The sequence below is a fragment of the Saccopteryx leptura genome, chromosome 13 (assembly GCF_036850995.1).
Source record: "Saccopteryx leptura isolate mSacLep1 chromosome 13, mSacLep1_pri_phased_curated, whole genome shotgun sequence".
In the NCBI taxonomy this organism is placed as follows: Eukaryota; Metazoa; Chordata; class Mammalia; order Chiroptera; family Emballonuridae; genus Saccopteryx; species Saccopteryx leptura.
The window spans coordinates 44,266,886-44,293,881 of record NC_089515.1 but is presented as its reverse complement, the minus strand read 5'-3'; the positions used below and the strand labels follow the sequence as shown (position 1 = coordinate 44,293,881).

At 43.8% G+C, this 26,996-nt stretch overlaps 1 protein-coding gene across 3 annotated transcripts; it reads right to left on the bottom strand.

Annotated features, from left to right (window-relative positions):
* Window positions 1–4,946: 4,946 nt before the first annotated feature.
* On the bottom strand, window positions 4,947–26,501 carry RCN2 (reticulocalbin 2). 3 transcript variants are annotated; one of them, XM_066355420.1, is made up of 7 exons: window positions 26,251–26,501; window positions 25,853–25,958; window positions 23,995–24,191; window positions 15,657–15,770; window positions 12,169–12,265; window positions 8,667–8,809; window positions 4,947–5,318 (listed from the first exon to the last, which is right to left on the bottom strand). In XM_066355420.1, the coding sequence occupies exons 1-7, from the start codon at window positions 26,380–26,382 to the stop codon at window positions 5,271–5,273; spliced, it is 837 nt and encodes a 278-aa protein (XP_066211517.1). In that variant the 5' UTR covers window positions 26,383–26,501; the 3' UTR covers window positions 4,947–5,270. The 3 variants fall into 3 exon arrangements, with proteins under 3 accessions (XP_066211517.1, XP_066211515.1, XP_066211516.1); XM_066355418.1 differs by lacking the exon at window positions 4,947–5,318 and adding an exon at window positions 7,217–8,047; XM_066355419.1 differs by lacking the exon at window positions 4,947–5,318 and adding an exon at window positions 7,217–8,047 and having other exon boundaries at window positions 8,667–8,806.
* Window positions 26,502–26,996: the final 495 nt, after the last annotated feature.

Sequence of the window (26,996 nt, the reverse complement as noted above, 5' to 3'; positions counted from 1 at the left end):
GCAAGGGACCGTCCCCAGGGCAGGGAGAATCCCCCTGCTGGCAGCTGGTGCAGTGGAGATGTCAAGACCACCAAGCCAGGGGGCACTGGGACTGGGAAGCGCACCGGGTGACAGGACACCCGAACCGCCTCGCCAAAGCCACCCTCGCCACCCTCAGGTACCAGAAACCAGAGGGGGTTCAACGCAGTTCTGCAAGAACACCTGGACACACAACAGCCAGCGCATGCAGGCCCAGGTGTATGGCTCTGTGGGTATGAGGACATAAGTCAGGCCTGGCATCGCAGCCAGGAATCCCCCAGAAAGTTGTGCTTTCAGAAATCTGGAACCCCCTCATCCAGTCACCAACAGTGTTTTGACATCTATCTCCTAGCACAAAAATGCCAGCTTCAAGCAAAACAGCAACCACTACGGGTACCCCGGGGGTCTATCCATGGATTTCTCTGGCCTCCTGGGACGAGTAACGAAAACGGGCCACCCAACACTACCCTATCACATTTCTGTCCTTCCTGAGCTTGCCTAATGACACCTGCGTTACCATTTTGGCATGTGTACAGGCTGCAAAATTTCTGGCAGACAGGTCTGCAAACCCGGGTTCAAAAACACTGCTAGGGCCCTGGCCAGTTGGTTCAGTGGTAGAGCGTCGGCCTGGCGTGCAGGAGTCCCGGGTTCGATTCCCCGCCAGGGCACGCTGGAGAAGCGCCCATCTGCTTCTCCACCCCTCCCCCTCTCCTTCCTCTCTGTCTCTCTCTTTCCCTCCCTCAGCCAAGGCTCCATTGGAGCAAAGTTGGCCCATGTGCTGAGGATGGCTCCATGGCCTCTGCCTCAGGTGCTAGAATGGCTCTGGTTGCAACAGAGCAACGCCCCAGATGGGCAGAGCATCACCCCCTGGTGGGCATGCCGGGTGGATCCCAGTCGGGCGCATGCGGGACTCTGTCTGACTGCCTCCCTGTTTCCAACTTCAGAAAAATACAAATAACAAAAAAAAAAAAAAAAAAAACCGCTGCTAGGAACTTCCACTGTGTAAGGTGCTCATAGTTGGATCGGTTTGCCAGAAAATTTGAGCTGGCCTGCAAAAGAGTGGACCACTCTGATGTGTGAAGATTACAGACCCAGTATTCTTAGTCGAATTTGGTGATTTCTGCCTTAGCAATCCCAGAAAGAATTCTTGTATTTTCACAGGTCTCCAAGTATTAAAAAGGTTGAAAACCACTGGCATAAGAAAAAGTGAGGACACTTGGGGAAATGAGAGGGGAGGGATTTTTAGTTTCCACAAGTCCTTGAGAGCCAATATGAAGGCTCCTAGCTTTCCTTGAATGATACCCTTTCACTAGGATCAAGAAAACTTTCCCCTTCCACTAAGGGCAGTGCCCGGCTATGTTTTCCAGCCCAAAAGGAGTGTGCCTAGTGAACTCAGCTTTCCCAGCCTGGTCACCAGAAGCCAGTTTGTGGCTGCCATGCAGACTGCTCACCCTTCCCCCTCACATACAACTGCTTGGGGACTCCCCACTCAACAGAACTGAGACTTCTAGAGCTCCTTAGGGCTGGAGCAGGCAAGGGGAGTGTGACAAGGGTGGGGGAGCAGAAAGCATCAATTTGTAGTGCTTCTCAGATGTGCCTTGATCAGGCAAGCTGGGGTTTCTAACCAATGAGCTCAGCATTCCAGGTCGACGCTTTACCTATGGTGCCAATACAGGTCAGGCCCCACTTTGTTCTTTGAGCATCTGTATAACCATTACTTAGAATTCTATATCTGATAAATTGCTTATCTCCCTTGCATGTAGCTCTTTTTCTGGAGATTTCTCCTGTTATGTCATTTGGGGCCCATTTCTTTTTCTCCTCATTTTTTGGCTGCCTCTTTGTGTTTCTTTTTAAATTTTTTTAATTAAAAAATGTTTTAAGACTTTATTCATTGCCTGACCAGGTGGTGGCGCAGTGTATAGAGCTTCGGACTGGGATGCAAAACACCCAGGTTCGAGACCCCGAGGTCGCCAGCTTGAGGGCGGGCTCATTTGGTTTGAGCAAAAAGCCCACCAGCTTGAACCCAAGGTCGCTGGCTCCAGCAAGGGGTTACTCAGTCTGCTGAAGGCCCGCGGTCAAGGCACATATGAGAAAGCAATCAATGAACAACTAAGGTATTGCAACGCGCAATGAAAAACTAATGATTGATGCTTCTCATCTCTCTCCGTTCCTGTCTGTCCCTGTCTATCCCTCTCTCTGACTCACTCTCTGTCTCTGTAAAAAAAAAAAAAAGAAAAAAAGTCAAACTGAAAAAACAATCTTGCAAAATAAAGGAATAATTTCTTTAAAAAAAAAAGACTTTATTTATTGTAGAGAGGAGGGAGAGAGAGAGAGAAAAGGGGGAGGAGTAGGAAGTACCAACTCTCAAATGTGCCTTGACTGGGTAAGCCCAGACCAGTGACCTCAGCCTTCCAGGTCAAAGCTTTATCCACCACGCCACCAAGGTCAGGTGGTGTTTGTTTCTTTGTATTAGCTACATCTGCTGTGATTCCTAGTCTTCGTGGGTGGTATTATGTCGTAGGTGTTCTGTTGGGTCCAGTGGTGCAGTCTCCTTGATCAACTGAGCTGGGTGTCCCAGGAATGACCCTTGTGTGAGTTTTGTGCTTCCTCCTGTTGTAATAGAGACTTGATTGCTTTTTTAAAAATTCATTTTAAAGAGGGGGGAGAGAGAGAGAGAGAGAGGAAGAGCAAGGAGCAGGAAGCATCAACTCCCATATGTGCCTTGACCAGACAAGCCCAGGGTTTCAAACCGGCGACCTCAGCGTTCCAGGTTGACGCTTTGTCCACTGCACCACCGCAGGTCAGGCTTGACTTGATTGCTTTTGACCCATTGTGCATCAGTTCAGGCCTCAGGCTGGCTGACTGGGAGGCTGTACCACAACCAAAGTGTGTGAGCTGCTCTGCAGGTGCTGACCACAGGAAGCAGAATTGGCCTCAGCTGGGTTTTGTGAATGATCAGATCTCCCTTTGGATAGATATGCTGTTTGTGAAGCTAATTGGACCCCATGCTGCTGTTCTCTGAATCTGGCCTCTGGGTGTGATGGTTCTGGGCCTCTTGGGAGGGAGTTTGGTGCAGGCCAATGTGAGACGCTGCCTGAGATTGGCCTTCCACAACCTGTTTGGAGCTACAAGCGATTCTGTTTGTAGCTGCCTCTGCCGAGTTTAAGTGCGTGCTAGAAGGACCAAGCTGCACGCTGAGGTCAGCCTCCGAAAGAGCCTCTGGTGGAGGCCAGAGGACTGGCTAGTGGCTTTCTCCTGCGGGGGCGGGGCCTGTTAGGCTTCAGGGAAGGTGGTGGGTACATCGTCCACTCCAGAGCCTCTGGTCTCAGTCTGACCCTTTGCAATGAGGAGGGTGTTTCTATGGAATCTCCTATGAGGGGAAACACCAACCATTCACAAAACAGTGTGCGGGGTGCACTGATAACTGAGTCACTGTCGTCCCATGAGTCTATCCAGGCCTCCACGCTGTGCCCCAGGCCAGTCTCCTCAGCAGGACCTAGTCTCCGCAGGGTGAGGCAAGAGGGATTCCAGGGGGTGGGACGGTTGGTTTCCCCAAGACGGTGTTATTCAGAGGGCAGTGCTGCACCCAAGAAAGATGGCAGCTGTGACACCGGAGAATGACTCAGCACAGGACTCCTGGTGACCATGTCCCACACATCTTCCCCCCAGACCAGCAAACTCGAGTGTCCCCATGTGTCTCTAGTCCTGCTCTCCTTCCAAAACCACAGCAGGTTCCACCTCTGCACCATGTCCTTGCTCTGCATGCAGCGGGCTATGCACACAATTACCAAGTCCCAGCTCCGCACTGCTGGCCTTTCTCCCTTCACACCACGAATTCAGCCTAGCGTCCCTCCAGGTGTGTGTGTGGGGGGGGGGGGGGCAAAGGGCACCAGCTGTGTGCTCACGATGGGGGAGATGGGCCTTTTTTCCAAAGCCTTCCCACCCACTCACTGTATGTGTCCCACGTGCCTGTCTGGAGAAAGAGCATCCCCAGATTCACTGCTGGTTGTCACCTGCAGGACCGAGCAGCCGAGTGGCCACACCAGCAGCAGGGGGTGGAGGGGAGGAGTACACTCCCCCTGCGCTGTTACTGGAACAATGGGAGGGCTTGTCTCCGACTCTGACTCCGTTTCCTCTGGTTTTCACCAATTTCTTTTTGGGCTCCTCTTCCTGTCTTCCCACCTCCACCTCGGTGGGCCAGGGATCCCTGCTTGGTGTCGCAAGTCCCCGCTCCTCTGCAGCGGGAGTGAATCCTGGGGCCACAACCACCCCCTGGACATGGGGCCAGCCCTTTCCTCGCCTCTGCCCTTCTTACCAGTCTCCGTGGCTTCTTCTGCAAACTTAGTCCAATATGCTTATGCTCAGAGTGATTTCTGCCTTAGCAGTCCCCAAAATAATTCTATTTTCCCCGATCACCAAGTGTTAAAAAGGTTGAAAACCACTGGTTTAAACCACTCAGTCTGTGTTACTTTGTTACAACATTCCTGGCAAACTGAGGCCGTCACTGGAATTCTGACTTATGCTTCTGCGGAGGAATGGAGCAGACACAAACAGGCAGTCCATGAGCACAGCTCTGGCATTACAGGACAGGATGGGTTTCTGTTCTCACCTGCACACTCTTGGAAAGTTCCTCATTCTCTCTGAGCCTAGCTACCACATTTGTTAACTGGGAGTGATTGTGGTTTTGAGAACTACGTTACATAATTTATGCAGAGCTGGGCACTTTGTCTAGTACACAGTAAATCCTTAGTAGGAGTATTCTCGTTAGTAGCTTCCTCACTTTTCTGAAAGTTTCACAATTTCAGCTTCTATCTCTGTATTGTTACAAAAAATTCTGTGAATTGAATTGTTAGCCTACATATTTCAAATAAAGGAAATATTTTCTCTTAGTAAGCAGACTCTTTAAAAAAAAATTTAAAATTGATTTTAGAGAGGAGGGGAGAGACAGGAACACTGATGTGTTGCTCACTTACCCAGGCACTTATTGGTTGATTCTTGTATGTGCCCTGACCAGGGATCAAACCCAAAACCCTGGTGTATCAGGACAATGGTCTAACCAAGTGAGCTATTTGGTCGGGCAGTAAGCAGACTCTTAAAGAGAACATAAACTGAGAGGCGGAGTCAGAACTTCTGAGGCTCAGATCTCTTACTTCCAACTCTGGCTCCTTCTGTAAGGGGGGGCACCTCTGAGGCAGGAGAGGGGACAAAGGTCTTGTGCTTCACTCCACCCCCTTTTGGTCTTGGCTGAAACATCACAGATGTGACTTCTCTGACCACCTGTCCCCCACTCTCCCAATTTCCTGTAATTGAGAAGACCAAAGAGAAATTGCTGTGTGGAGACAAGGGACAAAACTGAGCCAGGTCAGCAGTCACCCCGCCGCCCCAGCATCAGAACCAAGGACCACCCTATCTCCCTCTTGCCCACATTTAATAAAAACCTTCTACCCAGACCACATAGCGGGTCTCTTCCTTTGAGGTTGCCCACTTTCGATTGTATGTTACCATTTTAAAATTTATTAAAATGTTTATTTTATTGACTTTAATTTTATTTATTTATTTTTTACAGAGATAGAGAGAGAGAGGGATAGACAGGGACAGACAGACAGGAACAGAGGGAGATAAGAAGCATCAATCACCAGTTTTTCATTGCGACACCTTAGTTGTTCATTGATTGCTTTCTCACATGTGCCTTGACCGTGAGGCTACAGCAGACCGAGTAACCCCTTGCTCAAGCCAGCGACCTTGGGTCCAAGCTGGTGAGCTTTGCTCAAACCAGATGAGCCCGCGCTCAAGCTGGCGACCTTGGGGTCTCAAACCTGGGTCCTCTGCCTCCCAGTCCGACGCTCTATCCACTGCTCCACCGCCTGGTCAGGCTATTTTATTGACTTTGAAGAGACAAACATCAATCTGTTCCTGCGTGTGCCCTGACTGGGGATCAAACTGGCAACCTTTGTGCCTTTGGGACAATGCTCTCATTAACATAGCTATCTGGCCAGGGCATATGCTAACATATTAATAAATTTAATGTGCTTTGCTAAATCCTCTGTCACACTCCTGAATTCTTTATTTTTCTGCGGCGAGAACCTGGATCCGGTTGAGGACTCCCTTGGCGTCCGTGCCACCCAACATCAGCTTTTGGTGAGAGCCGGGGGTCTCTTCCTTTCACAGGCGCTGTGCCTGCCAGACTTGCAACCAGGGAGCAGCGAGCAGCTGCAGTTTGCAGCTCTTTTTGTAATCCTGTCTCCAGGAAACTGCATCTTGTTTCTCTCCTCCCCTCCCAACTGGGGGTCTTTTTTTCCTTCTATCTCTCTGCCTCTTTCGAGTTCCCACCCTGCACAACCAAAACCCTCACCTTAAAGGAGTATGTTTTCTGCCCACAGTGGCTGGTAAGTTTGCCATACGGATTTGCCTTGTTTCACCTCTGCCTTTCAGAAACACACCTTTTACCAGATTTTAAGAATATCATGCCTGACCAGGTGGTGGCACAGTGGATACAGCATTGGACTGGGATGCGGAGGACCCAGGTTCGAGACCCCGAGGTTGCCAGCTTGAGCGCGGGCTCATCTGGTTTGAGCAAAGGTCACAGCTTGGACCCAAGGTCGCTGGCTCAAGCAAGGGGTTACTCGGTCTGCTGTAGCCCCATGGTTAAGGCACATATGAGAAAGCAATCAATGAACTAAGCATCAATCACAACAAAAAACTAATGATTGATGCTTCTCATCTCTCTCTGTTTGTCCCTATCTCTCTCTCTCTCTGACTCTCTGTCTCTGTAAAAAAAAAGAAAAAAGAATATTGAAGTTTCTTTCCTGACCGTTGGCGCAGTGAATAAAGCTTCGACCTGGGACTCTGGGGTCCCTGGTTCAAAACCCTTGAGGTTGTAGCTTGAGTACAGGCTTGCCAGCTTGGGCATGGGGGTCACAGGCTCAGCTAGAGCTGCCCAGTCAAGGAATATATGAGAAGCAATCAGTGAACAACCGAAGTGAAGAAACTGTGAGTTGATGCTTTTCATCTCTCTCCTTCCTCTCTTTCTTCCTGTTCTCTCTCATAATCAATCAAAAAGAAAAAAGAAAAAAAAGAATGACTTAACAGTTTTGGAACACTCAGTACCCAAATACTGGAATGGATGAAGCAGGACAGTGTATAATAAAACAAAACCAATGCTAAATTCAGGAAGATGAAGAAAAAACAAACATTTAAAAAGATAGGACATTTCATTTTTAATCAGTCAAAAAAGAAAGAGTTCTAGATAATATCAAATTCCATAGACAATAGAGCTATAGTTACACATTAAATATAATAACTATCTACACATATGCAAAAATATAAAGTTCTATTTCATACAATAAAACGCTTTATAGAAACCATTTTAAAATTAAGCAGAACTACTCAGCTTATATGTGAGGTATAAGTCCTTCTATAGGTTCCTTTAAAGGTTTTTAAAACAAAATGCTAAATCTAAAAACAGTGTCCTCTGGTCAGTTCCAAAAATTAATGCTACTTAAACAAACAAAAATGGATAGCTCAGTCACATACTCCTTTAATATTATTTAGGCATCTCTAAAATCTTCCATTTTTTTCAAGTATGGAAATAGAACTCAAAATATTCTACAATACAGTACCAAACAGATGAAGGATTTAGAAAAGTCTGCTGTCACATGGCACAATATTGTTTCATTTCTTCAATACATTTTGAAATAAATATCAGGGTTTGGTTTTGTTTTTCTCTTAAAAGGTCAAAATTATCATCTATGTTAAGATACATTTGCCTGTGGTAAGACTTCAGAGTAGAAAATAACCTCATCGATACTTGATCACAAAAGTAATGCTGGTAACAAATTATAAAAGGAGCTGGTACTCTACACAGGTGTGCTGGGAATTAAAGCTCATCATGATAGAAATATTCATCATGAAGCTGTCGGCCATAATCTGTGGCTTCACTGGTCAGAAACAAATCCTGGTTCTCCAGAATCTCTCTTTCTGAGAGCTTTCTGTCACTATTCAAATCCATTTCATCGATGAGATGAAGAGCCTTCAGCACAAAACAAAAAGGTGTCAAGTGTAGTAAGTATTTTCAGTAAGATGTTCACATTTTAATGGGCTTTGTCAAAACCGTTCATATTTTTATTCATTCAGAGTTTGCATCATCTTTTTAAAGGTGTCTGTGACCAATAAAAGTTAAGAATCATTGATCAAAATGATTATTAAAAAAAATTATTATTATTCCATTTAGGTACTCATTATTGCTAAGTATCTAAAATTATTACACATTGTAACCAGGTCTGTCTACAGCTTCTCTCATTATCTCCTTTCTTAATTTTTGCTGGGTTCTGCGCCTTTCAATGCAAATCCAATTCAGGATATCTAAAAGTTAGGCAAAATGAATATAACCCATTTTGAGCCTCTATAGGTAAATACAAACTTTACTATTGTATTCATGTACGGTCAAATTAATACATGGTACAATCTTAACTTCCCTGTCCCCTTGACAATCTAAAACAGTTCATAGATTTCAATCAAGAAATAGCAATGCATTGATGATCCTAACTAAATAAGTAACTTAATTACTTCTCTCTCTAGCTTAAAATTTTGAACTTCCTATCAATAGCACCAAACATGCAAGGCAAGATTAGTCATTCGGTGTCACTCACCTCTTCCTGGGCAATGCCCTGGTTATTGGGGACGACCCAGGACAACAGCTCTTGAGGATCAAGCCTGCCATCAGTATCTTTGTCATAATCATTCAGGAATCTATCTTTTTCAACAAGTATCCACTCTGGATCTTCATTTGCTGCTTAATATAAAAAATAAACCCAAAACAAATATACATACACAAGAACGTCAGAGGTACCTAATAATAAGTTTGATATATGCCTAGAATATAGGGAATAATTTAAAGCTTACTAGATAAAGGATGCCCAAAGAAACAGAAACACTTAACTGAAAAGTGCTAAAATAAGTACCAACTACATAGTAATTTTTAAAAGTGGCACACGGGTCTAAACAACTCCGAGTTTTTAAATCATTGTGCACTATCACAAACTAGGAATTTTTTTTAATTTAAATTTTTTTTTATTTGACAGAGACAGAGAGAGACTCAGAGAGAGGGGTAGATAGGGACGGACAGACAGACAGGAAGAGAGAGAGAGATGAGAAGCATCAATTCTTCATTGCGGCACTTTAGTTATTCATTGATTGCTTTCTCATATATGCCCTGACCCAGAGGCTACAGCAGACCGAGCAACCCCTTGCTCAAGGGAGTGACCTTGGGCTCAAGCTGGTGCGCTTTGCTCAAGCCAGATGAACCCGCGCTTCAGTTGGAGACTGCAGGGTTTTGAACCTGGGTCCTCTGCATCCCAGTCCGACGCTCTATCCACTGCGCCACCGCCTGGTCAGGCACAAACTAGTAATTTTATTAACTGCTGCTACTTGCTCTGGTATCTAGTATCCCCAGATTTGATCTGACTAATGTTTTTATGTATATCATGACTATATAAAGCTTCCTATGTGTTCTTATAGTTATGTCATGTGTAATTTGAGACAGAGAGAGAGAAGGGGGGGAGGAGCTGGAAGCATCAACTCCCATATGTGCCTTGACCAGGCAAGCCGAAGGTTTTGAACCGGCAACCTCAGCATTTCCAGGTCGACGCTTTATCCACTGCACCACCACAGGTCAGGCTCATGTGTAATTTTAACATGATGTTGACAATAGGGATGTTTTGCGTGTGTGACAGGGACAGAGAGAGAGACAGAGAGAGGGACAGATAAGGATGGACAGACAGGAAGAGAGAGAGATGAGAAGCATCAACTCTTCGTTGCAGCACCTCAGTTGTTCACTGATTGCTTTTTCATATGTGCGTTGACCAGGGGCTACAGTAGAACAAGTGACCCCCTGCTCAAGCCACTGACCTTTGGGCTCAAGCCAACAACCCCACACTCAAGCTGGTGAGCCCGCACTCAAGCCAGATGAGCCCTCGCTCAAGCCGGCAACCTTTGGGTTTCAAACTTGGGTCCTCTGTGTCCCAGTCCAACGCTCTATCCACTGTGCTACTGCCTGGTCACGTGACATTATAAAGGATGCTTTTTAAAAATTTTTATTTATTTATTTATTTACAGAGACAGAGAAAGAGTCAGAGAGAGGGATAGACAGACAGGAACGGAGAGATGAGAAGAATCAATCATTAGTTTTTTGTTTTTTTTTAGGTTTGCTTGCTTATATATATATATATATATATATATATATATATATATTTTTTTTTTTTTTTTTTTTTTTTTTTTAAATCATTTTTTAGAGAGGAGAGACAGAGAGGGAGAGAGAGGAGAGAGAGACACAGAGAGAAGGGGGGAGGAGCTGGAAGCATCAACTCCCATATGTGCCTTGACCAGGCAAGCCCAGGGTTTCGAACCGGCGACCTCAGCATTTCCAGGTCGATGCTTTATCTACTGCGCCACCACAGGTCAGGCAATCATTAGTTTTTTGTTGCGCATTGCAACACCTTAAAAGTTCATTGGTTGCTTTCTCATACGTGCCTTGACCGCGGGCCTTCAGCAGACCGAGTAACCCCTTGCTCGAGCCAGCGACCTTGGGCTTAAGCTGGTGAGCTTTTGCTCAAACCAGATGAGTCCTCGCTCAAGCTGGCGACCTCGGGGTCTCAAACCTGGGTCTTCCACATCCCAGTTTGACACTCTATCCACTGCGCCACCTCCTGGTCAGGCATAAAGGATGCTTTTTTTTTTTTGTATTTTTCTGAAGTTGGAAACGGGGAGGCAGTCAGATAGACTCTATCTAGCATGTGCCCAACAGGGATCCCCCTGGCACACCCACCAGGGGCGATGCTCTGCCCATCTGGGGCATCGCTCTGTTGCAACCAGAGCCATTCTAGCGCCTGAGGCAGAGGCCACAGAGCCATCCTCAGCGCCCAGGGCCAACTTTGCTCCAATGGAGCCTTGGCTGCGGGAGGGGAAGAGAGAGATAGAGAGGAAGGAGAGGGGGAGGGGTGGAGAAGCAGATGGGCGCTTCTCCTGTGTGCCCTGGCTGGGGATCGAACCCGGGACTCCCGCACACCAGGCCAACGCTCTACCACTGAGCCAACCGGCCAGGGCCATAAAGGATGCTTTTAAGCAACAATTCTGAAGAAAAGACAGCTGCTCTTAGAAAAGGCTACATATATAAACTCAAATCTCAAACAATCATAAGTCACCTTCATCAGTCTACACCGGTATTTATTTTATATTTCTAAGATTTACATCCAAAGATAGGATTTTTTTTTTTTTTTTTTTTTTGTATTTTTCTGAAGCTGGAAACGGGGAGAGACAGACAGACTCCCGCATGCGCCCGACCGGGATCCACCCGGCACACCCACCAGGGGCTACGCTCTGCCCACCAGGGGGCGATGCTCTGCCCCTCTGGGGCGTCGCTCTGCCGCGACCAGAGCCACTCTAGCGCCTGGGGCAGAGGCCAAGGAGCCATCCTCAGTGCTCGGGCCATCTTTGCTCCAATGGAACCTTGGCTGCGGGAGGGGAAGAGAGAGACAGAGAGGAAGGAGGGGGTGGGGGTGGAGAAGCAAATAGGCGCTTCTCCTATGTGCCCTGGCCAGGAATCGAACCCGGGTCCCCCACATGCCAGGCCGACGCTCTACCGCTGAGCCAACTGGCCAGGGCCAAAGATAGGATTTTTTTAAAAAATACCAACCTTTACTTTCTCTCTCATATGATTTGATAATCACATTTTATCTGTCTGAAATGGAAAACATATGTTTGAATCTAGACACAGGACTAAAGTGAGCAAAACAGCATTCTCAGATAAGCTGTGTGTCCCTTTGTTTCACTTGTGTTATTTTTAACATGGCAGAACAAGTAGAATCAGGCAAGCTCTTCTTGTTCCATTTTCTTTTATCTTTTAAAGATTTTATTTATTGATTTTATGGAGGGAGGGGAGCAAGAACTATCAACACATAGTTGCTTCACTTTAGCTGTTCATTGCTTGCTTGTCATATGTGCCTTGACCAGGCAAGCCCAGGGTTTCAAACTGGCGACCTTAGCGTTCCAGGTCAATGCTCTAGCCACTGCGCCACCACAGGCCAGGCTGTTCCACTTTCTTTCTTCTTTAATTCCATTTGTTCCCCTCCTTCCACACACCCTTTGGCTACTTACCAGGATCCCGCCTGTAGTCACCAAGAAATTCTTCCAAACTCACAAATCCATCACCATTTTTGTCATGTTCTTCTAAAGCCTCCTGAATGACAAATTCCTATTGCATAAAATAAATTAGTAACAACATTTTAAATCCTACCACCACCTGAATCACTTCTACTACAGAATAACTTAAGTAATAATCATTTTGACTTATGCTTGCAAACACTGGAATTTAGAAGCAGGAATAAAACACCAATATTATGTAACTTTAAATTCACCATCCTTAGGCCTCTGTAGCTAAGAACTCTACTCCACCCTCTTAAACCACCTCAGGAATAAACCCACATTCCTGTTTTCTGCCCATTCCCTGCCTTCTCAAGAATGACACTTCTTGTACTACCCTCATCTTCTTTAACTCCTTTTTCTCCAATCTATTAACAACCCAGAATCTTTATCTTAGATCTCTTTGCACAGAACTGTTGTTCTACCCCCAGATCTAAAATGTGTCCAGCCTCCAAAACCTCAACCTTCTTGCTTCCCCTTCTATCAAATCTACCCTCACATACTCCAAATCTGTTCTATACGCTCATCAAAGCTTGTCACCAACTAATTCTTCTCTCAAACCCAAAGATTATGCCCTTTCTACTTATACTTGACCCAAAATGACCTAATGGCCAGCTGCCACAGTAGGTCCCTTACTACCTTCCTATATCATCTTTTATACTTTTCTTATGATGATCCCCACCCAGTACATCAGGCACACATCACCTTTGCCTTTATTCTGGAGCCAGAAAGTCTAAGAGACATAAATATCTAAGCCTAGTCCTTATAAATTCTTTTTGCCATTTCAGTGGGCTCTCACTGCAGTTTGGAAGTCTGTCTCTGCCTCAGTTTCCCTAACACATACCCTATAGCTGTTCTTTGAAACCTCTACTTCCTTTGAGCCTTAATGCAACTCATTCCAATGCTCTTGGCAAAGACCTCCTTTGTTTCCAAACATGGTATACTGTATTCACATGTATAAGATGCACCCTTTTCCAAAAAATTTGGGGTCTAAAAACTGGGTGTGTCTTACAGTGGTTGTAGATTTTTTTACTTGCATTTCCCACTTTTCCACACTTGTTTTTGAGCTCATTATTGAAGACAGTGATTCGTCATCAGACACAGATGAGGACAAGTTAATGGATAGGAGTTTTGACAGTGATGAGGAGTTGTATGAATTTTATGATGAATAAAACCTGAGTTCAATAACTTGATGTAATATATTTTTTCCTAAATTTCAGGCCCCCAAATTAAGATACGTCTTATACATGGGGAAATACAGTAGTTCTTCTGAAATGCATTCTTGTTTACCAGCATTGTATCCTCACCTTTAACTACCTCTACTCCATTCACTGTTCTCTTTGATCTCAGGAGCTAAAGCTCTCTCACACTTTTTCTAGGGCAGAGCCCTCAACCGTCCCGAGACCCCACCCTCTCCCGTTTCCTGAGTGCTTTCTTTCCCGCCTAACTCTGGCCTCTCCCACGGCTTCCCTTGCTTCTCCGTCAGTCCCATCTTCTATGCCTGTAAGCACATTCAAGTCCCCATGACTCTGCTGCGCCATTCAACTACCGTCTGGGTTCCTATTCCTCCTGGCCTACCGCCTCACAGGTTAGCGTGACTGTTCTCACTTCCTATTTGCTCTTACCTTTCTTTCTGGATTCTAGCATCACAACTGTAATAAAAATAGTCTTAAAAATCTACCATTCTAGCCATAGCCAGAGGCTTCATCTACATGTGTATGAAATAACACTTAGAAACAAGTCTGCTTTTCTAAATCAAGTATTACAGATTTTACATAAAGAAATCGGGAAATCCTAACCAAGAAGGCCGAAGATTAGTTTTAGAGGGAGGATCTGAGAATCTCCTGAAATTATAATCCAGCTTTGGGTGTGTATGAGCATATGTGACTTTCCTGGGATAGATTCCATAGTTTACATCATATTTTGAAAGGAGTCTGTAATCCAGTAAGTTAAGAGTCACTGATCAAAATGATTATTACTTCAGGTAATCCTCATGGGCAACAATATTATTTAAATAATGTTGCCATGGTTAAAATAACTTTTGGAACTACATGAATAGAAATTTCTTAATATTCTAACTTTTAATTCAAAGTAGAATCACTTAGTCGATCTTGTATCCCTGCCTTTTCCTACATAACATACGTGAAAGGGAAGAAGGAACACACATAAACAATTAAGGCAAATAGGAATTATTGAAGCTGCTCTGAATGAGACACCACGTTAGGGTCACACATCTCATGTGCTGCCATCAACTCCAACTCAGCACAATCAAAAAACATCCCACCCACCCCATTCCGCTATTACCTTCCTATTACTATTGCACAAGCTCAAAACCTCAGTCATCTCTGATTCTTCTCTTCCCATACTTCTTTAGTCTACATTCCATTTATTCTTTCTTCAAATTTTGATCAATCTATTTCATTCCACTGCCACATCGCCTTCCAGACCAAAACACACAATGCCTAAATTATTTCATTGCTATCACTGGTCATTCTCCTTCTCACTCTTAACTTGTTCCTTTCTTCCCAGAGAAATGAGACCCAGCATCCTCTGTCTGCCACGACAGGGCTCAGACAGCTTGTTTCAACCGAATTCTGGCAGTTCATCTAATTGTGCCCAGCACTGCTCTTAAACTAGGTCGTGTATTTTGTGCCAAGTGAAAAGCCTCAATGGCAAGAGGAATGGTACTAATGGCATTGTCTTGCTACTGTGCTATGGAAGACAATGTATCTGCCACCTTGTTATCAAGGCGGCAGCATCTGCCCACGACCTATTAAGTAAGGAGCTCTATCCACCCCCCCCCAACCCAAATATTCAGGGCTCAAAGCCACACAGCTGGAGGCTGACGCCAGGCAACAGTCCCTGATATATAAATGTGTAGTCTGTTTTTAAAAGTTATTGTGTTTTATTAATCTCTACTTTCCAATATGATATGCTCTCAAGAGGTTGGCCAAGTCAGTAGGACTCAATCAATGTGGGCTAAAACCTAGAGTGCAACAAATTATTGAAGAGTTGGTAGTTCCTTTAAGTATTACAGGAATGATACTATTCTTTATGCAGCTATACTTTGTACCTCCCCATGAAAAGAGATACAAATACGGTATGTTTTTTAAGACTAAATAAGTTTTCACAAGCATTGTAAACTAAATAGGAAGTTTAAATGTTACTACTATTGAAAAACCAGAGAAAAGTCTGAAAGCCAGGGGGAGAGTAATGCTTATGATATTAGAATTTTTAAAAATTCAGTCCTTTGCTATCAGCCTCCCAATAAGACCCCCACCCCCAGAAGCCTCCTTCCCAGTCCTAATCTTAAATGGGGAGAACTTTGGGTCTTCCTGTCTCTTAAAATTCTGGTTGCTATACAACTCATTTTAATGACTTAGTAAAAACAGGTTTTAAAGTTCTGGTCACTCAATAATTCTCTTACAACTTTTCTTCCTTACCGTCATATAATCAACTTCTTCAGGATGCTCAAAAGCAATAAATTCTTCAAGAGTCAAACCAGGATCTAAATCCTGGTTAGCTTTCTCAAACCGCTTCTTGTCCTTTAAATGAAGCTGGAAAAATTAAAAAAATGAACATGTTTAAAAGTCTCATCATAATATGTCATCATAAAAAATACTTTGAAAAATGCCAACCATGTGACATCTAAAGTACACATTCATACATTATTTTATCTTCATATCATCCCTTTGAAAGTTGTTTAGGCAAATAATATTAATAAGAAGCAATATAGTGACAGGTTCTAGAGTCAGAGAGACTCAGATCGGAATTCCAGTAAAGCCACTTACTAGCTGTGTTACTAAGGCAAATTATTTAACTTCTTTGGTTTCCGCAACTATAAAATTGGGATGTGATGCCAAAAACAAAAGGAAAAAAAACAACAACTATAAACATGTACACTACATCAAACTAAAAAGCTTCTGCTCAGCAGAGGAAACCATCAACAAAATGAAAGGCAACCTACTGAATGGGAGAAATTACATGCAAACCATATATCTGCAAAGGGACTAATATCCAAAATATATAAAGAACACATACAACTCAAGAGCAAAAATAAATTCAATCTGATTGAAAAATGGGCATAAGATATGAATAGATATTTTCCCAAAGACATACACATGGCCAGTAGACTCACGAAAAGATGTTCAACGTCACTAACCATCAAAGAAATGTAAATTAGAACAGCAATATAATATCACCTCACACCTGCTAGAATGGCTATCATCAATAAATCGACAAATGTCACAAGGATGTGGAGAAAAGCAAACCCTCGTGCACTGCTGGTGGGACTACAAATTGGTGCAGCCATTAAAGAATATGAAGGTTCCTTAAAAATTTACAACAGGCCTAACCAGGCGGTGGCACAGTGGATAGAACATCAGCCTAGGGCGCAGAGGGCCCAGGTTCGAAACCAGTGTAGACTCTCATCAGGCTTGAGCGTGGAGTCACCAGGTTGAGTGCAGGATCATAGAAATGACTTCCCATGGTTGCGGGCTTGAGCCCAAAGGTCACTGGCTTGGGTGGAAGGTCAGAGGCTTAAGCAAAGGGTCACTAGCTCAGCTGAAGCCCCCCCCCCCAAGGCACATGAGAAAACAATCAATGAATAACTAAGGTGCTGCAACAAATTGATGCTTCTCATTATCTCTCTTCCCGTTTGTTTGTCCCTCTCTGTCACTTATTCAAAAGATAAATGAACCCCTACGTTCCCTGCAGCATTATTCACAATAGCCAAGATACAGAAACAACCTAAATGTACATTGGTGACTGGGTAAGAAAAATGTGGCACATTTATTATTCAGCCAAAACAAAAACAAAAACTCCAAAAATAAAAAAAACCCCGAAATTCTGACATTGTGACAACATGCACGGACCTCAAGGGCATTATGCTAAGTGAAATATGTCAGGCTGAAAAAGGCAAATACTGTATGACCCTTCTTATATATGGAAGCTGAAAAAAACAACACATAACCGAAAACAAAACCAAGAATAGACACAGAGAATAGATTGGTGGTTACCAGAGATGCAGGGAGGTGGGTGTGGGAGAAACGGGTGAACTGTTTATTTTTCATTTAGTTTAAGTAAATGGAATAATTTTTAATATAAATAATAAAAACTGTAAGTTCTATTAAGCAACTGGGATGCAAAACGCCATTAGGCAATTAGTAAACTTCAAATATTTAATAAATGTTACAAATTACTACTGATAGAAAAACTGAGATTAAATCATTTATTGAAAGAGATGTCAGAAATATAGCTAAAATATATTGAACTTGGATCCGTTCTGTTCTTTCTACAGTACTACAAATTCTCTTCTTTAACAATCTCAGTATTTTTGGAATACCCAAAAAGCAATAAATTCAGACTATGTATTCCTTTTTAAAAAATTATTTATGCCTGACCAGGCGGTGGCGCAGTGGATAGAGCCTCGGACTGTGGTGCAGAAGGACCCAGGTAACCAGCTTGAGCGCAGTTTCATCTGGCTTGAGCAAAAGCCCACCAGCTTGGACCCAAGGTCGCTGGCTCCAGCAAGAGTTACTCTGTCTGCTGAAGGCCCCCGGTCAAGGCACATATGAGAAAGCAATCAATGAACAACTAAGGTGTCGCAATGCGCAACAAAAAACTAAATGATTGATGCTTCTCATCTCTCCGTTCCTGTCTGTCTGTCCCTGTCTATTCCTCTCTCTGACTCTCTCTCTGTCTCTGTAAATAAAGAAATAAAGAAATAAATAAAATTTAAAAAAAAATTATTTATTTATGACAGTGAGAGAGGGACAGATAGAGACAGACAGGGAGAGAGATAAGAAGCAACAACCCTTTGCTGCAGCTCCTTAGTTGTTCATTTATTGCTTTCTCATATGTGCCTTGACTAGGGGCCTACAGCTAAGCCAGCGACCTTTGGACTCAAGCCTGCGACCACAGAGTCATATCCATAACCCCACGCTCAAGCCGGTGAGCCTGCACCCAAGCTGGATGAGCCTGTGCTCAAGTTGGCGACCTTGGGATTTCAAACCTGGGTCCTCTGCATCCTAGTCTGATGCTCTATCCACTGTGCCATCGCCTGGTCAGGCTTAAAATTAAAAAAAAAAAAAGATTTTATTTATTGATTTTAGGGGGAAGCAGAGGGGTGGGAAGCATTAACTTATAGCTGCTTCTGTATGTGCCTTGACCAGGCAAGCCAGGGGCTTTGAACCAGCAACTTAAGTGTTCCAGGTCAATGTTTTATCCACTGTGCCACCACAGGTCAGGCCTATCTTTCTTCTTTAAAAAGTACACTCAAGCCTGACCTGTGGTGGCACAGTGGATAAAGCGTTGACCTGGAAATGCTGAGATCGCCGGTTCGAAACCCTGGGCTTGCCTGGTCAAGGCACATATGGGAGTTGATGCTTCCAGCTCCTCCCCCTCTTCTCTCTCTCTGTCTTTCCTCTTTCTCTCTCTTTCTCTCCCTCTCCTCTCTAAAAAAATGAATAAATAAATTTTAAAAAATTAAAAGTACACTCAAGTAGTAAATCAAAGAGCAGCTATTTGGGACAAGACTGCTTTTAATTAATTCTCAAAGCTAATTCTATAATAAAGAGCTCTGGAGGTCAATAGTGCTAGTTTGCTAATTCTGCCTGAATTCTGTTTTGAGAACTTCTGGGAATAACTTTTCTATCAATGATGTGTATTAAACTACACATTTTTAAAAAGCTCAATTTCAAATATTTTAGAAGTTTCCAATTCATGTTTCACTTAAGAAGAAATGCTCTCTTCCATTTTCTAGAATAGAAGTTAGGTAGCACTGATTTACTGAAATAACATTTCTTTTACAATGATTGATTCCCCAAAAGAAATCATCTTTTAAACATTCAGATTCCACTGGCCAGTCAGGTAGACTCACCCAATTCTGACAGGAAAGAAAACAACAACAGAACCTTGTTTCCAAATAGCTGCTTTTAATTTAATGTTCATAATTTAAATAATTAGACCAAATAATTTAAATTTTATATTTAGGGAAAAATAGACAAACAAGTACTTGATGTACTTAGTTGTATCAATCAAGTTCTTCCTTGAATAAACCACTATTCAAAATACTAAGTGCTTAGATTCCTTATGAAAGAACCCTTCAATCTGGAGCAAAAAGGTCCATGTTTCAGCAGAGGGAGCTGAATTTGGCTAAATTTGCCTAGAAAAAAAGGATCTCTTTCAACAAATTGAGGTTTCTAAAAAAAACAAAAAACAACCAAAAAAACTGAAAGAAATTTTCTTCACATTTCTCAGATTATTCAATAAACTGAAATAATGTGACTTTGAAAGCAGTTTTATTCACAGCCATCTGAAGAACACAATTTAAGTGCAAATCATATTCAAGAAGCTAGTACACAAAAAGATTATTTTTCCGAAATGGCAAATTTCTTTTTTCTTTTATTAAGTGAGAGGTGGGGAGGCAGAGAGACAGACTCCTGCATACACCCCAACTGGTATCCACCCCTCAAGCCCCCTACAGGGCAATGCTCTGCCCATCTGAAGCCACTAGTTCATCCTCAGCGCCTGGGGCCAACTTGCTCAAATCAATTGAGCCATGGCTGCAGGAGGTAGAGGTAGAGAGAAACAGAGAGAGAGAGAGAGAGAGAGAGAGAGAGAAAGGGGAAGGGTAGAGAAGCAGATGGTCGCTTCTCCTATGTGCCCTGATGGGAATCAAACCTGGGTCTTCTACACACTGGGCTGACACTCTACTGCTAAGCCAACCAGCCAGGGTTGAAGTTGCAAATTTATAAAAAGATGGTAACACAAAAGACTCTGTTTACTAAAATCTCAACACTTGTTTCTTCTGTATAAAAACCTTGTATTGTAGTGAAAGATAGAACATTACATATAGTAGTAAAAAGCCAGGAACTACAAATAATCATTCATTCATTCATTCATTTATTTATTTATTACAGGGACAGAGAGAGAGTCAGAGAGAGGGATAGACAGGGACAGACAGACAGGAACAGAGAGATGAGAAGCATCAATCATTAGTTTTTTTGTTGCACATTGCGACACCTTTGTTGTTCATTGATTGCTTTCTCCTATGTGCCTTGACCACAGGCCTTCAGCAGACCGAGTAACTCCTTGCTTGAGCCAGCGACCTTGGGTCCAAGCTGGTAAGCTTTTTTTTGCTCAAGCCAGATGAGCCCGCGCTCAAGCTGGCGACCTCAGGGTCTTGAACCCGGGTCTTCCGCATCCCAGTCCGACACTCTATCTACTGCGCCACCGCCTGGTCAGGCTCATTTATTTTTATATAACAGAACAAAATTGCCATGTTTTAGTAGGCTAATGATTTTACATGAAGAAATATATAATTTGTGATGCCAGAACAAAAATATAGGTCTTAAAAAATTCTGAGTAGTCCCATGTATGAGTCTGTCTTACATAATTATTGCTTATACATGCACATTCAGCAGCTGGCTTTAGAAGTTAAAGCAACTAAACTTTTGCCAGGTAGGTCCCCAAACTTTAATTATCCTGCTTAAAAGTGCTGTGGCACAGTGGATAAAGCATCGGTCTGAGACACTGAAGACCCAGGTTTGAAACCTGGAGGTCGCTGCATTGAACGTGGGCTTATCAGCTTGAGCGTGGGGTTGCTAGCTTGAGTGTAGGATCACAGACATGACCCGATGGTTGCTGGCTTGAGCAAGGGATCACTGGCTCAGCTAAAGCCTCCTGGTCATGGCATGTATGAGAAGCAAGATGGGAGCCATTTACCTCTATGCTGGAGGCACATGCATAGCATGTGCACAGCCGTGAGCAGAGAAATGACCAACTTTGAGCTAGTGATGGCCTCTAGAGTTCAAAAGGCCAATATAATTCTACAACAGATAACATGTACAATGATGAAAGATGGCCATCAAAACTAAAAGGTAGATACTAATCATGGGTAAGTTAAAGAATTTGAAGAGGTTCAAATGTTTTCCAGGCACCCTTGACTAATATTTTGGGACATAACAGTTTGCAACAGATGCTTGGTTTTATTTTTTCCCACATATGAAAATCTATCTTAAAAAAAAAAAACTTTAGCCCTGGCCGGTTGGCTCAGCGGTAGAGCGTCGGCCTAGCGTGCGGAGGACCCGGGTTCGATTCCCGGCCAGGGCACACAGGAGAAGCGCCCATTTGCTTCTCCACCCCTCCGCCGCGCTTTCCTCTCTGTCTCTCTCGTCCCCTCCCGCAGCCAAGGCTCCATTGGAGCAAAGATGGCCCGGGCGCTGGGGATGGCTCTGTGGCCTCTGCCCCAGGCGCTAGAGTGGCTCTGGTCGCAACATGGCGACGCCCAGGATGGGCAGAGCATCGCCCCCTGGTGGGCAGAGCGTCGCCCCTGGTGGGCGTGCCGGGTGGATCCCGGTCGGGCGCATGCGGGAGTCTGTCTGACTGTCTCTCCCTGTTTCCAGCTTCAGAAAAATGAAAAAAAATAAAAATAAAAATAAAAGAAAAAAAAAGAAGCCTATATTTAAACTAATGAAACCATGAGACACAGCAGAACTACAGTGATACTGAATCTTCAAAACTGAGTTATTTAAGAGCACTCACTATGGAAGACAGTATTGTAAACTCCTCAAGAAATGAAACAGCATTACCATATGATCCAGCAATCCCAATTACACTTCTGGGTATATACTCAAGTATAAGAATGGAAAGTAGGGCCTGACCAGGCAGTGGCAGAGTGGATAGAGCGTCGGACTGGGATGCAGAGGACCCAGGTTTGAAGTCCCAAGGTTGCCAGCTTGAGCATGGGCTCATCTGGTTTGAGCAAAAAGCTCACCAGCTTGAGCCCAAAGTCGCTGGCTTGAGCAAGAGGTCACTCGATCTGCTGTAGGCCCCCCCCAAGGCACATATGAGAAAGCAATCAATGAACAACTAAGGTGCTGCAATGAAGAACTCATGCTTCAAATTTCTTTGTCTTTCTGTCTGTCTGTCACTATCTGTCCCTCTCTGTGTCTCTGTCACACACACACACAAAAAGGAAAGTAGGGTCTCTAACAAATATTTGCACACCCAGGTTCAGCATTATTCACAATAGCCAAAAAGTTGAGGCACCTAGTGTCCATTTATAGATGAATAGGTAAACTAAGTATGGTATATACATACACCGAAGTGTTATCCAGTCTTAAAACAAAGTTCTGGCCCTGGCCGGTTTGCTCAGTGGTAGAGCGTCGGCCTGGCGTGCAGAAGTCCCGGGTTCGATTCCCAGCCAGGGCACACAGGAGAAGCGCCCATCTGCTTCTCCACTCCTCCCCCTCTCCTTCCTCTCTGTCCCTCTCTTCCCCTCCCGCAGCCAAGGCTCCATTGGAGCAAAAAGTTGACCTGGGCACTGAGGATGGCTCCATGGCCTCTGCCTCAAGCGCTAGAAGGCTCTGGTTGCAACAGAGCGATGCCCCAGATGGGCAGAGCATCACCCCCTGGTGGGCGTGCCAGGTGGATCCTGGTTGGGCACATGCGGGAGTCTGTCTGACTGCCTCCCCGTTTCCAGCTTCAGAAAAATACAAAAAAAACCCCAAAAAACCCAAAGTTCTAACATATGTTACAACATGAATGAACCTTGAAGACATTATGCTGAGTGAAATAAGCTAGTCAAAAACAAAACAATAAAAAACTCAAAACAAAAGGAAACAAAAACAAAAAACAAATGCTGTAAGATTTCACTTATGTGAGGTACTCAGAGTAGTCAAAAATCAGACAGAAAGTAGAATGTTGGTTAATAGATGCTGAGGGAGGGAGGGGTAACAGTGAGTTAACAGGTTTAGTTTTTATTTATTTATTTATTTTTACAGAGACAGAGAGAGAGTCAGAGAGAGGGATAGATAGGGACAGACAGACAGGAACGGAGAGAGATGAGAAGCATCAATCATTAGTTTTTCGTTGCGACACCTTAGTTGTTCATTGATTGACCGTGGGCCTTCAGCAGACTGAATAACCCCTTGCTCGAGCCAGTGACCTTGGGTCCAAGCTGGTGTGCTTTGCTCAAACCAGATGAGCCCGCACTCAAGCTGGCGACCTTGGTGTCTCAAATCTGGGTCCTCCGCATCCCAGTCCGAAGCTCTACCCACTGCGCCACCGCCTGGTCAGGCTAGTTTCAGTTTTTTAAGATGAAGCATTCTGGAGACTGACTGCATAACAATGTGAATGTACTTAAGACTACTGAGCCAAACACTTAAAAATGGCTAAAATGGTAAATTTTATATATGTGTATTTTACTACAACTTAAAAACATTTAAAAGAGATGATTTATATAAAACAAAGTGTTCAAAAATGGCAATGGGCCTCTTATAGTCTTCTTTGTAACTATAGCACTGACTGATCAATAACATAAAAAAGAAAATACTGGGATACATATTAAAAATACACTAAAAAGTCCTGGTCGGATAGTTCAGCTGGTTAACACACAGTCCCAGTACACAAAGATTGCTGGTTGGATCCCTGGTCAGGGCATATACAGGAACAGACTGATGTTTCTCTCTCTCTCTCTTCTCCTCCTTTCTCTCTCACTAGAGTCAATAAATAAAAAAAATTTTTAAATCACTAAAAAAAGCAATTCTGGGAATGAGGACAAATGATACGGCTGAGAAAAAGAGAGACAAGGTAGTACAAAATAAAAGTACTAAGTCTGGCTGGAAAGGAAACCATCAAAATGACCAATGAAGTGGAACAGGGGTTGCACAGAGAACAGGGCAATCGGGCCTATCACCTCGGGCCCCCTGGTGCTCATTCAGGCAGGAAGGTGAAGTGAACAGATGTGATCAAAAGGAGCAGCTTGTGCACACTCACCTGCCTAAAAGACTCCTCTTCTGCATCATCTAGAGCTGTGTTCTCATCAAAGTCAATCACACGATCATACATCTGAATGTTGTATTCATCCCACGACACACTCCCATCACTGTTTTTATCGTATTCAACAAACTGTTGTTTTGCTTCTTGCATAGCATAGTGTTTAAAGGACATCTGAATCCATGAACTGAGTTCACCTATGAGAATTTCCCAGAACACAATACATGTTAATGTAATTCTCATATTTGAGGATTTCTAAACCACCTCTAAAAGAAAAAAGAAAAACTTCAGCGTCTGCAAATAATGAATGAGAATTGGCTTAGCTGTATTCATAGAAATAGCAGAAGGTATTGAGAACGTTTGGAGACTGTGAGTCTAAAAGTGCACATTATATTATGTGATTTAAAGAGAATGTAAGCTCCTTTGGTGGAGCTCTCTCTCCTCACTAAACTGAATAGTCTTAAAAAAAAAAAAACCCTCCAAAAAAGAGCTCATCATGGCACCATAGAACAATATAACCAGTAACAATGGTTCACTTCAGCTTTACCAGAAGGGGACGATTTACTTTCAAGATTTTGTTTTCTTATCTGTAAAGTGAACGTTTGGACTAAGTTCTTTTTAACTTTAAATTTTTTAAAAGTTTACTATTAAATATTTGATCATATGTAGGCCTTACAGACAGGTACCATAAAGTCTTCAAAATCAATTTGTTCGGTGTGTTTTCTAGTATAACCAAAGAGGGACCCACTTTTATTGGATATTGGAGTCTAAGATTTTCTTGCTGTTTAAGTATAAAGAACCAAAACCTCAATATTCCTAAAGGCACTGATGTGAATATTTTATTGACAACACATCTTAAATTTATCAGTTTGTAATTCTCTCTCCAGCAACTTCATTCCTTAGATGCTGACAGGTTATATAGCAAAGAAGCGCCTGAATTTCTGTTGAGGATCAACTTACAAAGTTGACAGGGTTCATCACTTTGAATTAAACAATGAGAGGCAGCTGCACAGCAATTTACTTAAGACTATTCTTTTAATATTTTGTGCATATTATTTTTGACTACAGAATCTAAGAACACTCAGATTTTTATTTTTAAGTGAAGGGTATTAAAAATCGCATTAAGGTCAGATGATTTGGATTCTAGTCCTTGCTTCTTCACACTTGAGAAAGGCATTTACCCCTCTGGGCTTAAGTTTCTTCATCTCTACAAAGAAAGATCAACAAGATGATTCTAGGGACGCTACTAGCTGTAATGATTCGTGAGAAACACAATTCACATGCAACAGGTCCTTATCTTCTTGCTTAGAGAAAGCAAGTAGAAAAGGCATATATCAAAAGAGCAATAAAAAGTATAAATCAAAAGAGCAATAAATCAATGTCTTAAGTTGGTTTTGGCATTATTTCTCCAAAAAGAAACTCATTGTTGTACACATGATAAAAGTCTTAAGAGAAATAAGGAAGATATGACTTTCACATACATGTAGGGTCAAGGGAGAAAGAACAGAGTTTTACTTGGTATCCCCTGTCTAAATGTTTCGAGGTATATTGGAGGGAAGTGGGTTGGGGGATTGTAAAGGGTAAAGGGGGTCAAATATATGGGGAGGGAATATTTTACTTTGGGTGGTGGGCGCACAATGCAATATACAGATGATGTATCATAACCAATGTCACCCCAATGAACTTATTGTAAAAATAAAAAAGAAATTGAGATTTCCAGGAATACCTATTATGTCTTTTCTACCCTCTCTAAGTACCTGTAATCTGTTGAAACACTAGTAATGTACTCTCAACAGACACCCCCCTTCTTAAACGTTTGTGTTTATGTCCCCTGTTAGTTGTGTAAGGACATCCTTACTTTCGGTGAGAAAGCCATCTGAGTCCAAGTCAATTTTCTTTATGATTGACTTCAGTCTTTTGTGTTGCTCTTCGGGGGTGAGTTTAACATATTCGTCGACTTCTTCCTTTGGAGGGTAAGCGATACACAGTGGGTCAAGCATTATCAATGGAGCAAAATGGTGGGGAAAAATACGGATACCAGAAGCCTCCTGGTCGAGAGTTTTGGGGCGACTCACACCAATTCTCCAAGGCCCGGTCCCTACACATCCTCGGTGATCCTGCCCGCTATTTGAGGGTAGAAGCGATCGGGCCCCGGGGGTTCCCTAGCGAGCGGCGTCCCGCCCGGCGTCCAGGATCAGGCCGCCTAGAGACTAAGCCGCGGAGTGAGGCCGCCCTCCCAGCCCGGCCCAGCCTCACCTGGCCGCCCAGCAGCGCCTCGCGGTCGTAGTCGGTGCGGTGCTCGCCCTGCGAGTCCCCAGCGCTAGGCGCCGCGGCGCATAGTAGCAGGAGGAGCAGCCCCATGGCCGCGGGCCTCGGGCCCAGCCGCATAGCGCCGGCCGCCACGGACACAGAGCTACGCCGGGGGAGGGGGAAGACGGCGTACGTGGGGGCACGCAGCGCGGAGGGGCGGTGGCACAGTTCCTCCAGTCCCGCGAGCTCAGGTCCAAGCCACGACTGCGCAGTGCGGCGCGCCGGACCAAGATTATATAACCCCGGTGGAAAGGTGGGGCGCCAGGCCGTACCGCTGATTGGTCCAAACGACGCCGGGGGTGGGCTGTGGCTAGGGGGCGGGGCTGCGGGAGCGGAGAACTTGTCTAACTCATCGGGTTCCTGCCAGGTATTCTGGTTCACTCTACGTGTGTGTCCCGGTTTTCATCAGTGAGACAGGCAAGATATTTATTTGGGTGAACACAGTACAGTAGTTAGAAAAAGATGCCCTGGCGAACCAACGGACAGTACCTATTTCCCAGTCTTCAGTGTATCACTACTGATTTATTTTACTAGAGCGGGAGAAACAAACGCAGGTACTAAAGAGGCGTATTTGTATCGGATGCTCAATTTTGTGACTTACCGGTAGTTCTTTTTGGCCCTTCTAAACCTGTTTGCTCACTTATAAAATGGGCATAGGAACAAGACCACCTTAAAGAGTTATTGTGAAGATT